The sequence below is a fragment of the Giraffa tippelskirchi genome, chromosome 7 (genome assembly GCF_054371585.1).
Source record: "Giraffa tippelskirchi isolate mGirTip1 chromosome 7, T2T-mGirTip1v1.2.pri, whole genome shotgun sequence".
NCBI classification, from domain to species: Eukaryota; Metazoa; Chordata; class Mammalia; order Artiodactyla; family Giraffidae; genus Giraffa; species Giraffa tippelskirchi.
Window position 1 is genome coordinate 14,954,010 of NC_137281.1, and position 17,244 is coordinate 14,971,253.

At 39.5% G+C, this 17,244-nt stretch overlaps 1 protein-coding gene and 1 pseudogene across 1 annotated transcript; both read right to left on the reverse strand.

Moving 5' to 3' along the window:
- Positions 1-675: 675 nt before the first annotated feature.
- Positions 676-6,895, reverse strand: LOC145513717 (zinc finger protein 461-like). The gene is given in 4 exon segments (XM_081510717.1): positions 676-684; positions 1,959-2,092; positions 5,502-5,639; positions 6,868-6,895. Coding segments are annotated over 4 exon segments (309 nt in total).
- A 519-nt stretch (positions 6,896-7,414) lies between these two features.
- Positions 7,415-8,328, reverse strand: LOC145515663 (uncharacterized; annotated as a pseudogene).
- Positions 8,329-17,244: the final 8,916 nt, after the last annotated feature.

Sequence of the window (17,244 nt, forward strand, 5' to 3'; positions counted from 1 at the left end):
AGCAAAGAATATGCATTTCCACAGGCAGGCACCAGAAGAAACAAAAGATTAAGGTTAGAGAAATACAAGAGAAACTAAAAGGTCCTCAGAAGAAACAGGAAATGAAGATGTCAGAAGCGCCATTTATACTAAAATAAAAGCATACACACAACCCCAAAGAAGATGCATCCCAAGAAAAGGTGATTGATGGGTTCCAGGACCCCTGGGCTTACTGGTGAAGGTAGTAAGGCAGTCTGTAAAGACTGCAACAAGTGGCTGTTTCCACAAAGCCAAAATCTCAGTGAAAAATCACAAGGGATACAGAGAAACACGGAAATCAAAGGATCAATACAAAGTTCCAGAAACCAACTCTAAAGAAAAGCAGATATATGAAGTTCCTGAAAAAGAATTTTAAAATTATGGTTTAAAGAGTCTTCCCTGGTGGCTCAGTGGTAAAGAATCTGCCTGCCAATGCAAGACACACCAGTTCGATCCCTGGGTCAGGAAGTTCCCCTGGAGAAGGAAATGGCAACCCACTCTAGTATTCTTGCTTGGAGAATCCCATGGACAGAAAAGCCTGGCAGGCTACAGTCCATAGGGTTGCAAAGAGTCTGACACAACTAAGCAATTGGGCAACAGAATTTGGGATAGTGTTGCCATCTTAACAGTATTAAGTGTTCTGAATTTTCTGATATACTATAAGAGCTGAAAGAACAACATAAATCAGAATTAGAAAAACTCAAAAATGAAGTGATAGAAGCTCAGGAACATAGCAAAGATAAAAGAAAAAATAATTTCAGAATATTAACCTAGAAAGAAATAAGAAAAACTCCAATATATTAATATTAGGACAAAAAATTTTAATAAAAACTTCAAATATGTAAAAAGCATATGAGAAAGTAAATAAACAAATAAATTTATATTTATTTTATCTAGACTTCTAAGTCTCATAAATAATGTTTTTGAAATAATGTATTAAAAATATAAATATATTAAAAATTTAATGAGATCATGGCTCTTAAATTATCTTAGAAAACAATTTTAATTCTTCTTAATAACACCTTTAGTTACCTGAACTCCCATAATATATTGAGTTCATGTTTTGTTAGTTAACCCTCAATAACTCTATTCCCATCTGCCACATACTCCTTAACACACAACATTCATGTTCCCCTTCAGGCCTTTGCATGTGTTGTTTATTCTTCTTGTAATGGACTTCCTCATATACTCAAAACGCCTTGGGCCCTTACCCTCCATGTCTCAGCTCAAATATCACTTCCTCAGAAAAGGGTTCCTGACCATCTTACCTCATTATCTAAATTTGCCTTATCCTTGGTAGTCTCCTTCAAACTATGTTTCACTATGTGATACTATTTATCTACGTATTTGTTTACATTTATTTTATGTCTTCCCTAATATAATACAAACTCCATTTATTAACCAGATATAGTAATAAATATATTTTTAGTTAATGAAGCCATATTACAAATCTAAGTGCCCAAGAGGTTCTGGAAAACATCTGAGTCCAAAATACATATTAGAAGGTGCATAAGGGGACTTCCCTGCTGGTCCAACGGCTAAGACTCCATGCTCCCAATGCAAGGGACCCAGTTTCAATCCCTGATCATGGAACTGGACTCCACATGCCACAACTAAGAGTTTGCATGCCTCAACTAAAGATTCCACATGCCGCAACTAAAAAAAAGATCCTGCATGCCACAACTAAGACCTGGTGCAGCCAAATAAATAAATAAGAGGTGCATGAAGAAGAAGGACAGTGCCCATCACTGAACTGGGAGGAAAAATGTAAGAAGAATAACAAAGGGAATGGTTAATGAAGTGAAGATAAAATTCACTGGGTAGCTCATGCAGAGCATTTATTTCCACTTTAGATCAAAGGTATTTTCTCCAACGTGAATGAAGCTTTCCAAGCCAATATTTCAAGTTTGTGTCTCCTTGACAACTGGGCTTCTACTTACATAGATGCAGCCCCATAATTTGACTTGCTCATACTTACCTGTACACCGTCTTCTTGTTTCTTCTCTCACAACCATCCATGGCTCTTTTCCTTGCTCCAATAATGTAATCACATCTGGCTTAGAAATGGAACGTCCTGCTTACAAAGAAAAAAATGGCACACGATGTAGAAGAAAACATTGCTCAGTTAAAATAATAATAATAAATTAAAGGTCAAAATAATATTGAATAAGATTTTCTAGAAGAGAAGGTAAGGGAATGAAATACAAGAAATCAGGAAGGGTCAGTTTAAGATATATATATATATGAATACATACATATAGACTCATATATCCTCTTTTTATTGAAAGCATGTATTAATACCTTAGTTGAAAATACAGATCCTGGAACCTTAGTTCACTTCCTGCTTTTTTTTTTTTTTTTTTTTATAAATTTATTTATTTTACTTGGGGGCTAATTACTTTACAATATTGTAATAGTTTTTGCCATACATTGACAAGAATCAGCCATGGGTTTACATGTGTTCCCCTTCCCGAACCCCCCACCCACCTCCCTCCCCCTCCCATCCCTCTGGATCATCCCACTGCCCCGGCCCCGAGCCCTTGTCACATGCATCGAACATGGAATGGTGCTCTGTTTCACATATGACAATACACATGTCTCAATGCCATTCTCCCAGAACGTCCCACCCTCACCTTCTCCCTCAGAGTCCATAAAATTGTTCCATGCATCTGTGTCTCTCATTCTGTCCCGCATATAGGGTTATCGTTACCATCTTTCAGATTCCATATATATGCATTAGTATACTGTATTATTGTTTTTCTTTCTGGCTTACTTCACTCTGTATAATGGGCTCCAGTTTCATCCATCTCAGTAGAACCGGTTCAAATGTATTTTTTTTAATGGCTGAGTAATATTCCATTGTGTATATGTACCACAGCTTCCTTATCCATTCATCTGCTGATGGACATCTAGGTTGCTTCCATGTCCTGGCTATTGTAAACAGTGCTGCGATGAACATTGGGGTACACGCGTCTCTTTCAATTCTGGTTTCCTCGGTGTATATGCCCAGCAGTGGGATTGCTGGGTCATATGGCAGTTCTATTCCCAGTTTTTTAAGGAATCTCCACACTGTTCTCCATAGTGGCTGTACTAGTTTGCATTCCCACCAACAGTGTAAGAGGGTTCCCTTTTCTCCACACCCTCTCCAGCATTTATTGCTTGTAGACTTTTGGATAGCAGCCATTCTGACTGGTGTGAAATGATACCTCATTGTGGTTTTGAATTGCATTTCTCTAATAATGAGTGATGTTGAGCATCTTTTCATGTGTTTGTTAGCCATCTGTATGTCTTCTTTGGAGAAATGTCTGTTTAGTTCTTTGGCCCATTTTTTGATTGGGTCATTTATTTTTCGGGAATTCAGCTGCAGAAGTTGCTTGTATATTTTTGAGATTAATTGTTTGTCTGTTGCTTCATTTGCTATTATTTTCTCCCATTCTGAAGGCTGTCTTTTCACCTTGTTTATAGTTTCCTTTGTTGTGCAAAAGCTTTTAATTTTAATTAGCACCTTCCAGTTGTGTCTGACCTTGGGAAAGTCACTTAAACCCATTGTACCTCAGTTCAGTTCAGTTCAGTCACTCAGTCGTGTCCGACTCTTTGCGACCCCATGAACCGCAGCACACCAGGCCTCCTTGTCCATCACCAACTCCCTGAGTGCACCCAAACCCATGTCCATTGAGTCGGTGATGCCATCCAGCCATCTCATCCTCTGTCATCCCCTTCTCCTCCTGCCCTCAATCTTTCCCAGCATCAGGGTCTTTTCCAGCGAGTCAGCTCTTTGCATCAGGTGGCCAAAGTATTGGAGTTTCAGCTTCAACATCAGTCCTTCCAATGAACACCCAGGACTGATCTCCTTTAGGATGGACTGGTTGGATCTCCTTGCAGTCCAAGGGACTCTCAAGAGTCTTCTCCAACACCACAGTTCAAAAGCATCAATTCTTCAGCACTCAGCTTTCTTTATCGTCCAACTCTCACATCCATACATGACTACTGGAAAAATCATAGCCTTGACTAGATGGACCTTTGTTGGCAAAGTAATGTCTCTGCTTTTTAATATGCTGTCTAGGTTGGTCATAACTTTCCTTCCAAGGAGTAAACGTCTTTTAATTTCATGGCTGCAATCACCATCGGCAGTGATTTTGGAGCCCCCCAAAATAAAGTCAGCCACTGTTTCCACTGTTTGCCCATCTATCTGCCATGAAGTGATGGGACCAGATGCCATGATCTTAGTTTTCTGAACGTTGAGCTTTAAGCCAACTTTTTCACTCTCCACTTTCACTTTCATCAAGAGGCTCTTTAGTTCTTCTTCACTTTCTGCCATAAGGGTGGTTTCATCTGCATATCTGAGGTTATTGATATTTCTCCTGGCAATCTTGATTCCAGCTTGTGCTTCCTCCAGCCCAATGTTTCTCATGATGTACTCTGCACATAAGTTAAATAAGCAGGGTGACAATATACAGCCTTGACGGACTCCTTTTCCTATTTGGAACCAGTCTGTTGTTCCATGTCCAGTTCTAACTGTTGCTTCCTAACCTGCATACAGGAGGGTCTAGTATTCCCATCTCTTGAAGAATTTTCCACAGTTTGTTGTGATCCACACAGTCAAAGGCTTTGGCATAGTCAATAAAGCAGAAATAGATGTTTTTCTGGTACTCTCTTGCTTTTTTGATGATCCATCGGATGTTGGCAATTTGATCTCTGGTTCCTCTGCCTTTTCTAAAACCAGCTTGAATATCTGGAAGTTCACGGTTCATGTATTGCTGAAGCCTGGCTTGGAGACTCACTTATAAAATAGGAAGAATAAACAAGTTGATATATATATGTATATAAAATTCTTAGAGCCTTGCCTATTAAATACCAAGCACAATGTTAGCTATTAACACTATTATCGATATTGTTGTTTTACAAAGAGTACACAAGAAGACCTATCTGTAGGATATTAACTCCATTTAAAATGCAATGCTCATTGATTATAACTTTCAACTGCAAAATAGAAAAAATTTCTCCAAAACAGAATGCATGTTCTTCAGTTTTCAGTGAATTCCATTTACTTAACCCACTACTACATAAATTGTAGGAGCTCTTTTAGAGCAAGTAGAGCAATTCAGCCCCTGTGTCAGGCTGATCTCTCCGCAAGAGGATCAGATAATGGAACACCTATAGAAATTCTGAGCATAAATAAATAGGAAATCTGGATTCTTTGACAATAATATATAACAAATGCCAGAGATTTCTAAACTACACCATATTCATAAAGGAAGACAGGCAACTGTAATTAAGAACAGAGGAGGTATGAATGTAACTGAAGGAGAGGGAGGATAAAGATATTTAATGCAGATGTGATTTCCAACCCGACAAGTAAAAAAGAACAAGAAAGTGTTAACTAGTTTCCTAAAGGCAGCCCTGAAAATCACAGTGGAAAAAAATACACATCTTAAAGAGCAGATTCTAAATTATTCTAAATCACTTGAGGCTGATAAACACACCCAGTGAGACCAAGTTGTCATAGTTCTCCATCATCACTTTCCGGTACAAGGTCTTCTGAACAGGGTTGAGACATTCCCACTCCTGCTGGGAGAAGTGTATGGCCACATCCCTGAATGTCGATGTCTAAAACAGCAAACCTATGTATTAATGGGGAAATGAAAGGAATATTTTGAACACAGAAGGAGAGAACGATAAGGATTGTACTGTAGGAAGAGAGTACATAGGCAAGTACATAGGCTAAAAATCTATAATATAGGAGGGGACTGAAGCAGAATATATAGGTATTTTTGAAGAAGCTTGCTGAAATAGACAAAATTTCCCGGCTTGTTCTTAAGTATCTGAACCATTTGACAACAGATAAAATAGTAACATTTGGTTATTAAATAGTGAACATAAGGATAATGCCTGATTGGTATCTGTCACGTAAATTCTCAGTAAATGTGAGCTGTCAAGGAAAATTTTTGCTTTTTAAAGAAGCGAAAATTTAATCAGTTATTTTTTTAATGCAGTATAAAGTTCCAATTTTAGAAAATACAGTTTATATAAAATTGAGAATTTCCTCAATTATTAAATGCTTCACTATGTCAGATCTTAATAGTTTTTTAAAAAATAAATCCACCTAATTTTTGGCACATGACATTATATTTTATGTATACATCAGATTTAAGTGAACAACATTTAGGAGGCACAGCATTTGTAAGGTCTTCTCCAATCCTATGATTCTATATTCACTTACTACTTACGATGATACATTTTCTTTTTACTGCCATCTAACATCTATCACTGAACACTTGGCTTGTGCTGAGTGATTACTTAGGTTACCAATGATCATCTTCTGGTATTTATGCCCTTATGTACTCTCTTTCACATGTGTATGAGCTGAATTGAGAGACTTGTTTTTAATAAACACAGTATGATTAAAGTGGTGAAATGTTACTAGTGATGGCAGATTGCAGACTAAGACTTTCATGTTGTTTGCTTCTTTTGATGTCTCACTTGCTCAGCTGGGGTGGCCTCCAATCCTCCCATGAGTAACTGGATCTTGGAAACATCTGAGTGAGCTTAGAAGAGGATACACCGAATATTGGCCTTAAAATGACTGCAACTCCACCCGACAACTTAATAGGCTTGCAAGAGACCTAATGTAAAGAGATCTAGAGCCAAGCTAAGCCATGTCCAGATTTCTGAACCAGTGAAATCACAAGATAAACGTTTACTGCTTTAAGCTACTAAGTGTCACAGTAATATGTTATCCAACAGTAGATAACTAATAGGTAGAGTTAAAGAATACTGAGGAAGGATGTTGAAATATGTCACCCAAATTTAGTATGTTCCATGCAACAACAGAATAGTCTTGATATTTACCTTTCAGGGATTTCCTGCCAAGATCCATGACCTCCAAGTTTGCAAATCTCAATCATGTATATACACTAATTCACATAAACTATGAGATACTACTATTCACTGAGCTTTAAGTCATTCAATACAAAATTTCTGTCTTATCTACCTGGAATCTTACATCTGGAACATTTCAAAGTCTTCTCCTGGACAGTCAAATACAACCACTGTCTCCATCTCAACCAAAATCCAGACCTGACTCATAACAAATCTTTAATGGACTTATCTCCTTCACTCCTTCAACACTGTCCTTGATAGAAGAATGTGCATGCAAGACATGTTGGATAACTTCTTAGTAATAACATGAACACTAGTTTGGTTTTTTTTTGCATTAAGAACACTTTATGTTAAAGTATAAATGGCATTTACAATAAAACATGAAAAGATTTATATGTATCTACAAAAGTTTTTGCTACAATAAATGCTATTTCTTTTAAACAAGCCAGAAAGGTAAGGGATGTCATGCTCAATCTATACATTCTCTTTGCAGCATTAGTCTGGAAGACTTTGACCTTTAAATTAGGCAATCATAGATGTGAATTTCCTGGTCGTTTCTCTAACAGACACAATTTTTGAGCCATTTCCATTGTATTTTACTCCCCAGACTTGATCCTGGTGATCAAAGAAGGTGTGGACACAAGTCCTCATTCCAGCATCCCAAACTTTTACACTTTTGTCAGATCAACTGGAAACCAAGTGTGTGTCACCAGGACAAAATGCAATGCTCAGCACCCAGGATGGATGGACACTCAATGTGCCAGCCAGGCTGGCGTGTTGTATGTCACAGATCTTGACGGAGCCATCATCTGAAGCAGTTACAAGGATCTGTGAATCTAGGGGGAAAGTCAAGGAGAGAATGGGCATATCATGGCCTTCTAGCATAGGCAGAAGTTTCCCAGTTGTGATATCAAAAATATTGATGATTCTATCTATGGATCTACTGGCCAGAAACTTCCCATCAGGACAATATGCAATACTAAGAATGAATTTTCCTCTTGTGTCCAAAGAATACTCCTTTTTCCCACTTTTCACATCAAAGATGTTCACTTTCTCCACATGAATTCCTGTGGCCAGATACTGGGAATCAGGAGAAAAGGCCAAAGTCTAAGAATCCACAGGTCCTGCATCTACAGACTTTATTTGTCTGCTCTTTTCCAACTGCCAGAGAAGAATATGAGCATCAGGAGAATGGGATGCAGCAATGGGTAGGATGTGGCTGAAGTCCACAGACAACACACTCAGCTGATGGCTCTCCAGATTCCACTGTAGGTCCAGCTTCTCATCACACCATTTCCAGACCTTCACTTGGTCATCCAGGGATCCTATGACCACTGTCTCAGAGTCTTCGTTTGACCCTCAGGCAACTGACCAAATGGCATCAACATGGGTGTGCTCTTGTCTGAAGAGAACACTGTACTGGTTGGTCATTTCTTTAACCAAGGAGGAAGGGTTAAAGGCCAGACAGCTTGCAGCACTGCCCCGCAGCTTGTCTGATCCCAGCTCTGAGTGACAGCAACACCAACACTAGTTAGTTTAGACTAAGGCACATTGAGAGGATGCTGGGTAATTATGTATCACATTTCACTAGAATAAAAGCTGGGAGGCAGGTTATCTGAGGAACCTCTTTGGGTAGTAAACTTTAGAAAAATTACTGAAAATACTCAAATGATCTAAAAAAAACACATATTCCAAGAAGGAGAGAAACATCAACTTACATGAGCCGTGGTTTTAGACCTGCAAGACTGGATCAGTCCTCAAGGTTCCTCTAACAGAAAAGCACATGTGCAGAAAGTCAGAGCTGGGACAAGAGAAAGACCTTGAAATCAGTTTAATGTTTCCAACAGAACATAAGTTAATAACTTTATAATCTTCCATTCCAGGTTCCAAACTATTTACCATCACACATGATTTGGGTAGATTAGGATTCTAGATAAATCCATCTCCTCTGCCAAATCCCAGGGGTCTAGGAGGAAGGAAGTCATAGAACAGTGGCATTTCTGCATTGAAGCCAGACCCAGATATGTCAGCAGGAAATTTCCTGGCACTGTATCATTTTGGTGACGGAGATATAGACCTAAGAGTGGGCAATAAAGTCTTGCTCAGAGCATATCCTCTTCCCTCTATTCCCACCTTCTAAGACTACCATCCTAATAAGGACCTCTTTTGTGGCTTTATAATTATATGAAGTTGGTTAAGACATTGAAGATAGAAAGTCAGTGTTCGGGACTTTGAGTCTAGCAAAGCTTACTAGTTAAATATGTGACAAACCATCACTGTACTATAAATCAAAGTAGATACCAAATGTGAAGTTGGGAAAATATTTAAGGATATGGGAAATATTCCAGATACATTGTCAACAAAACAATCAGATTGACCAATATAAGTATTTCTGAACAATATCTGAATATATCAATCAACATAGGGAAGCAGAGTCAGAGAAACAGACTACTGAAATTAGTAGATAACAAAAGTCTGGAAGGTTATGTGCCCATCTAATAGCAGTGCTTATTTTTTAATTCTGATCTTGATTTTTCTTTTTAAAGTTTATTCAATAATTATTTTAACGATTACCACTTTGGCCATGTGATGTGAAAAGCTGACTCACTGGAAAAGACTTGGATGCTGGGAAAGATTGAGGGCAGGAGAAGCGGGCAAGAGAGGATGAGATGGTTGGATGGCATCACCGGCTCAATGGACGTGAGTCTGAGCAAACTCTGGGAGATAGTGAAGGACAGGGAAGCCTGGCATGCTGCAGTCCATGGGGTCACAAAGAGTCGGAAACGACTTAGTAACTAATCAACAACAAACGTGAAATAAATGTGTATTATTTTTTAAAAAACTGTTAACAGGAAGATGTCCAAAAAGGAGGAGAATTCAAGAAAATTCTTTGTTATCTAAATTTAGATTGTTTTACTGAGCGGCTTATCTTTTGTCTCTTTGGATCCTAACATCTACATTCACTCTACCATTTCTTCTCAGGTACGATGGAGTTCTGTCTAGACAAAAGAGAGAGCAGTCTCTGTGTAATCTCTTGTATGAAATGATGATGATTTTAATATAGCTTTATTTCAGATTTTCTTGACAGAAAGGTTTACCTGGTTTCTAAACTTGTCAACTAGGCCATGATGTCTCCCAGACTGCTGCTGAATTATGATATCCTACTAGGTTCACTTTGCACCCAATAGAGGGCTGTTTTGAAGACTATAAACCATCTAAATGTTGCAGGAAGGGGAATCCTTTTGCAAGGATTATCCCCTATTTTAAAAAATGAATGCTATATGTAATTTTAAATTTTCTTGGGTACCATTATCTACAACTATGAAGAAGATGATTTTTTAAAATATTTATTTGTATTCAGCAGGTCTTAGTTGCAGCATGTGGGATCTAGTTTCCCAACCAGGGATGCAAAGGGGGTTGGGGGGAGCTCCTCCATTGGGAGCTAGGAGTCTTAGCCTCTGAACTATCAAGGAAGTCCCATATGAAGATGATTTAACATTAGAACATGGCCATTTTTCCTTATCATGACTAACTTTTATAGACAGAAATTTTATTATCTCATGGGTGTAATGGGAGTTTATTAATCATTCTCATTATCTTGATCACTAATTTTGTACAAAACTGACCCAAGATATAACAAATTTTGATTCTAGATAAAAACCCAGGTCTAAATCTTTTGAATTGTGTACACTTTTGAAAAATGGAAATTACAAATATATACAGCGATTATCTATAAAATTTGGGGGGTTGTGGTCCCCTCTGCACCCATAAATACAATCAAAAGACTTTGGTTAAGAACTAGACAACTGAATTCTGGCTCAGTTGCTTAACTTGCAAACACAAGTCATAATTAACCTCACATTTTTCTTGCTTCTTAGCTACAGAAACCTGCAGGGAAATAATCAGAGTCACCACACGCTGAGTGTTTATTATTTATTCCAGTACACCCTCTGTGGCTCCATCGGGTGCGACTTCATACAGAAAACCACAATGAAATAAGAAGAGGGTGCCCATAGTAGGTTCGTGTCTTCAGAGCTCAAGAAACGTCATCCTCAAATGTACCAATGAACCCAGAAACAACTGTCCTAGGAAGGAACCCCATTCTTAGAGTCTCTCTATCCATTCCTTCCTAGAATCGTGACTGGGGGACAATCCCTAATCTAAAATTCCCATCCTAAAAGCCAGTCTGTACCTTCTTAGCAAAAACCTTCATCAAGGGCCTAGCATCTGGTTTCCCACTTGGAGTGAGTTCCCGCTGGCAGTCGTAGGTGCTGACAGGAGTGTAGAGGAGGCAGCAGGGAGCTCAGAGCCATGGGTCACTGAGATAATCACCACCAGGCTACCGCAATTCACGTTCACATAAAGGACATGCACCTTTGATCCCCGTCCGGCAAGGATAACCAAGCACCTCGTCCGGTCTCGAAATGGCACCCACCTCCGTGGAACTCCCCCGCGGCCCTTCGCACAGAGCAAGGCCTCTCACAACCAGGCACCCATTCCGACTTTCTCTCATGGCTGCAACCACGCTCCCCGCTGCTTAAGCGCCCACAGGACCGAGGGGGCTGGAGGATTCCCGCGACGGCGCTCGGGGCGCCCACGCTTTGAGCGCCTCCCGAAATTCCACTCTCACCTCCACCCACCGTCTTCCTCGGGCTCGGGCTACCTGTGCACAGTCGTTTCTGCGGAGACCCATGCCGGATTCTTCCCTGGAAGGGTGCAACTCGCGCACAGCGCGCAACAAGGGACAAGCGAAAAATACCTGAGGTCGAAGACAACTCGTCGACTGTAGGAGCTACGGCCTGGCCTAGGAAGTCCCAAAGCTAAGCCGCCGCTCCCAGCCCGCCCGGAGAATTCTGAGAGGCCGCCGGACTGCGCGTGCGCGCCACTCACCTCTGTCCGCAGATCTCGGTTCGACCTGAGGCCGAGGCTAAGCTGAGTGGTTCCCAGGGTTAGGAGGAGACGAGCCCCGGTGACGTGGCACCGCACCGGAGAAGTCTGAAGAGGTGACGGCAGAGATCATATTTTACGAGGGCTCAGGCCTATGTGTGAGGGTCCATCCTGTTGAGTCAGTGATGGGATACCCAAGGTCATGGAGCGCCTGACAGGTGAGCACGCGACCGTGGGTTCATAATCTACCCATTCTGTACGTTTGTGTATGTATTTGTGTGTGTATGCATATTGGGGTGTACATATCTTTCCTAAAATTCCAATTACACCTGAAATGTTACAGATATTTCCATCTTAGTTTTTAAAAATTTATTTCATTTTTATCTGCATTAGGTCTTCTTCATTGCTTCGCACCTTCATTGTTGCCCACGAGACTTTCTCTAGTTGCTGTGCTTCTGCTTCTCATTGTGGTGGCTTCTCTTGTCGCTGGAGGGTTCTAGGGCACCCTGGCTTCAGTAGCTGTGGTGCAGGGGCTTAGTTTCCCCGTGGCATGTGGTATCCTCCCCATCCAGGGATCGAACCCATGTTTCTGCATTGGCAGGTGGATTCTCAACCATTGAACCACCAGGGAAGTCCCTGTATTTCTATTTTAGAACTGAAGCTTCTGAGATCGAAACAGATACAAGTTACACTGTTTAGTGGCAAAGCCATGTTTCCAGGTCTTATTGGATAAAGTGAGACTATCTTTTAGTGTATTCTCATTGTAGACAAGGAGAGAGTGATTTTGGGTCCTTTTTAAGATCACTGACTTCAGGAATTACTGTATCTATAGTAATTCTCTTTTCTGGAATGGGCATACATATCATGTCATGTTAAACATCAGGAGAACTAGATCGAATCAAACTCACATTCAGTTAGTTGATTTATTTATTCCTTCCTTGAGAGCCAGATAATCTAACACTCAGGGGCCCCAGTAATACCTGGAATTGGAAAAAAAGTACCCAAGACTAAAAGAGGACATTGGGTAAGTTTCATAACATTTTCTATCTTAAGTGCAGAAAAATGAACAAGAGGATAGATAAAAGCATTAAGTTGATTTGAAGATATTTTCCCAACACAAGCTTCCACCACGTCTCAAACATAGAAATTCCTAATACTAAATAATTTTTGAAAACCTATTGCTTATTTTTGAGGAGCCAGAATCAGAAATGTGGAACTGCAAGTTTTTAGGCAGTTTGCTGAGGAAAACTCTTTCTCCAGACCTCCAAAAAAAGAGTTCAGTAAGGTTCAAAGCTGCAAGGAAACTCAATTTTCTTGTGAATGTGCCCACATCTATTAGAAATATAGTTTTCTTTGACCAAAAAGTTGGATTGGAGATTTCCCAGGTGGTGGTCAAGTGGTTAAGACTCCTCACTCCTACAGCAGTGGTGGGGGAGGGAGTGGGGGTGAGGGAGAGGGGGTGGGAAGCCCGGGTTGGATCCCTGGTCTGGGGAACTAGGATCCTCTCTGCCAGCACAGTGCCCCCCGCCCCCAAAAAAGAAAAAGTTGGATTGGATCTTCCAGAAAATTTTAAATGAGAAGGTAAACAGTGATTCTTGTCAGAAAAAAACAAAGCAAAACAAAGAAACAAAAAATATACTAAAGTAGTTCCATGGGTGTCATTTCCTTGGGTGTGCTGAGTTCTCTACTCTAATCTGAAGTGCAGAGCTCATGCTGAGACCTCACACAGCATCTCCTTCTGTATGCCTATGACATCTTCTAGAGTTTTAAGTTACCAAAAATATGGAAACACTAAAACATACTTATTTCTGAAGAGTTCACCTAAAATCTTCTATTGCATTTATCTCTATTATTAGTTACAAAAATATTATCATCCCAAGTTAACATTTCTTGCTGATAAATTTTGAGACGTATTATGAATTTACTTTCAGTAATGTACATTCAACGTATTATACTTCATACTGGTGACTCTAAAGACATGTCTGTATTAATTAAACCACCAAATTTAAACATGTTTTCACTCATTAAAAAAACAATTAGTCTTGGGTCATGTGATCCTTTGAAACTTTAGGTTAGCTTCTGTTGTATTTAGAAATGTTTGATTTGTAAGTGGTTACTTTTCTTTCAGTTCAGTTCAGTCACTCAATCGTATCCAACTCTTTGAGACCCCCGTGGACCGCAGCATGCCAGGCTTCCCTGTCCATCACCAACTCCAGGAGCTTGCTCAAACTCATGTCCTTAGAGTCAGTGATGCCATCCAACCATCTCATCCTCTGTCATCCCCTTCTCCTCCTGCTTTCAATCTTTCCCAGCATCATGGTCTTTTCCAATGAGTAGACAGAGATCATTTACAAATTAATTTTTGCATAAAGATAGAATCAGATATCTCATAGTTTCATTTTAAAACCTAGTCATGAATCAAATATTTCAATATAAAGTTTATTAGCTTATAAATAACAATTAGATAAGTTAAGTTTACTCACTTGAGTTTAAAAAGGCCTCTTTTCCCTTTTTTCCCTTACAATTTCAGGTTCTATTAATTGAGCCAAAGCCACAGTCTCAGGCAGTGTGGGTTGGGTTTGTATTTCAGAACTCTTTTCTGATTATAAAGAAATTTCTTTAATAAGAATAAATGCACTCTCACACTTAACTACTAAATTGGAGTGGATGTTATCAGCACTATAAGAAATAGCAGGCATGAGAAACAAATTTTATTAATAGTATAATATAATTACAGTACTATTAAGATCCTTTTATATTTAATTTGAGGACATGTAACATCTTCACATCAGTAAAACCAGCTAATTTACACTAATATGGTAGGATAAAATACTATTAGGTGTTTTATAGAGTATCTTTCTTCACAATACTCATATGTAGTAGGTGATATTCTACATTTATTAATGAAAAAACAAGGCATTAAGATGTCATAAACACTATGAACTCAGTTTCATATTTTAAAAATCTGACAAGAGACCCTATGATCTAAATTTCAACAACATACCATCTCCAAATTATGTATGTTTATTTTAAACCTACTCACTAATTCTTCAGCAATTAATCCAGACTAAAATCATTATGACTAACAATAGTATATTTGTCTTTATATAGCAGAACCAAATTAATTAACCTGTTGCCTATTGCCTGTTGCCTGTTGCCTAGAATTTTGTTTTTAATGTTTAGTTATCCAAAATATATGTTGAATGTCCTTTCACGTCATAAATTTCTACAGATATTTCCTTAACTTGACTGCTAGAAGTAGAATTTGGGACAAAACAATCAGACCTTTACTAATTACCTACAGCATGCCAGATCCTGCAATCAAAGTATTTGAGGTGATAGACTAAAATGACATAGTTTTTACTTTAAAGTGTCTTATAATGTAGTAAGATAACCTCTCAACAGGAGTAAATGTATTAAGGATTAGGGGCTGCTAGCAAGACATGACCTGGAAATTTGATGTAGTGATGTAATTTTGATTACAGTTACCATGATCTGCTGCTGCTGCTAAGTCGCTTCAGTCGTGTCCAACTCTGTGCGACCCCATGGACGGCAGCCTACCAGGCAAGAACACTGGAGTGGGTTGCCATTTCCTTCTCCAATGCATGAAAGTGAAAAGTGAAAGGGAAGTCGCTCAGTCGTGTCTGACTCCTAGCGACCCCATGGACTGCAGCCTACCAGGCTCCTCCGTCCATGGGAGTTTCCAGGCAAGAGTACTGGAGTGGGTTGCCATCGCCTTCTCCGGTTACTATGATCAGATCATAATTAAATTAAGCCTAACTGATGAGATTGGCGTGAAGGGAAGGAATTTATGCTGTAAGTTATACCTTATATTTTTTATTCTAATGATGTTGGATGCAAAGTGAGAGTAATGGGCTAATTTAGCAGATATCTGGAGTGTATCATGACTAACACAGAGAGAAATATTTCTGTAAAGATTTGAAAAAGGATGTAGAAGTGAGTCCAGCATCAGTATATATTAGACTCTACTCAAGAACATCCCCATTTTATAGACAGAAATCCACATGCATGAACATAATGGTTTTAATAAATAAACTTTTTTTTTTGGAGGATAGCTTTCCCTTAAAACATAAAAAATGTTCACACACCTATATATTTCAAGTAAGGCATGGCCACTGAACCAAAACCTACGATATATTTAAACAAAAGAACCTCTAGCAAGATCAAAGCAAAAAGGTAAGAATTGTTAATATAAGGGTGTGTAACATTCTAGAATTTTTCTGTTAAGTCTAATGGTCTGTAATTCTATATTGAAATATGCAGATACTTTACAGATAGTATCATATCCTACATATGGCTCTGTAACCTAACTTTTCTGACAGCATTTCTCAAACATTTCCCGTGTCCTCAATATTCTCCCTTATCATTTATTACATGGATATTTTACAACATATGAAAGGCAGCAGGTTATCTAAATCAGAATGATGAAAACTAGCTGAGTGTACAATAGAGGGCTAACTCAGAAGACCCATGTGCTCAAGTACTGCATTTCAAAGAAAGGCCTGTGTTAAGAGGAGATAACCTGAGTCCTTAAACTCAACATTCAGAAAACTAAGATCAAGGCTTCTGGTTCTATCACTTTGTGGCAAATAGATGGGGAAACAGTGGAAACAGTGAGAGACTTTATTTTGGGGGGCTCCAAAATCACTGCAGGTGGTGACTACAGCCATGAAATTAAAAGATGCTTGCTCCTTGGAAGAAAAGCTATGACCAACCTAGACAGCATATTAAGAAGCAGAGACATTACTTTGCCAAGAAAGGTTCATCTAGTCAAAGCTATGGTTTTTCCAGTAGTTATGTACGGACGTGAGAGTAGAACTGTAAAGAAAGCTGAGCGCCAAACCATGGTGCTTTTGAACCGTGGTGTTGGAGAAGACTCTTGAAAGTCCCTTGGACTGCAAGGAGATCCAACCAGTCCATCCTAAAGGAAATTAGTCCTGAATATTGATTGGAAGGACTGATATTGAAGCTGAAACTCCAATACTCTGTCCACCTGATGTGAAGAACTGACTCACTGGAAAAGACCCTGATGCTTGGAAAGATTGAAGGCAGGCAGAGAAGGGGACGACAGAGGATGAGATGGTTGGATGGCATCACCGACTCGAAGGACATGAGTTTGAGCAAGCTGCGGGAGTTGGTGATGGACAGGGGGAAGCCTGGTGTGCTGCAGTCCAGGTGGGCGCGAAGAGTCGGACATGACTGTGGAACTGAACTGACTGACTGAACTTGAGTCCTTGGAGTCCCTGCCCTGATAGGCTATATTGGTTTGAAAGTGCAAGTGTTAGTCACTCAGTCATGTCTGACTCTTTGTGACCCCATGGATTGTAGCCCATCAGGCCCTCTGTCCATGCAATTCTCCAGGCAAGAACACTGGACTGGGTTGCCATTCCCTTCTCCAAGGGATCTTTCTGACCCAAGGATTGAACCTGGGTTTCCTGC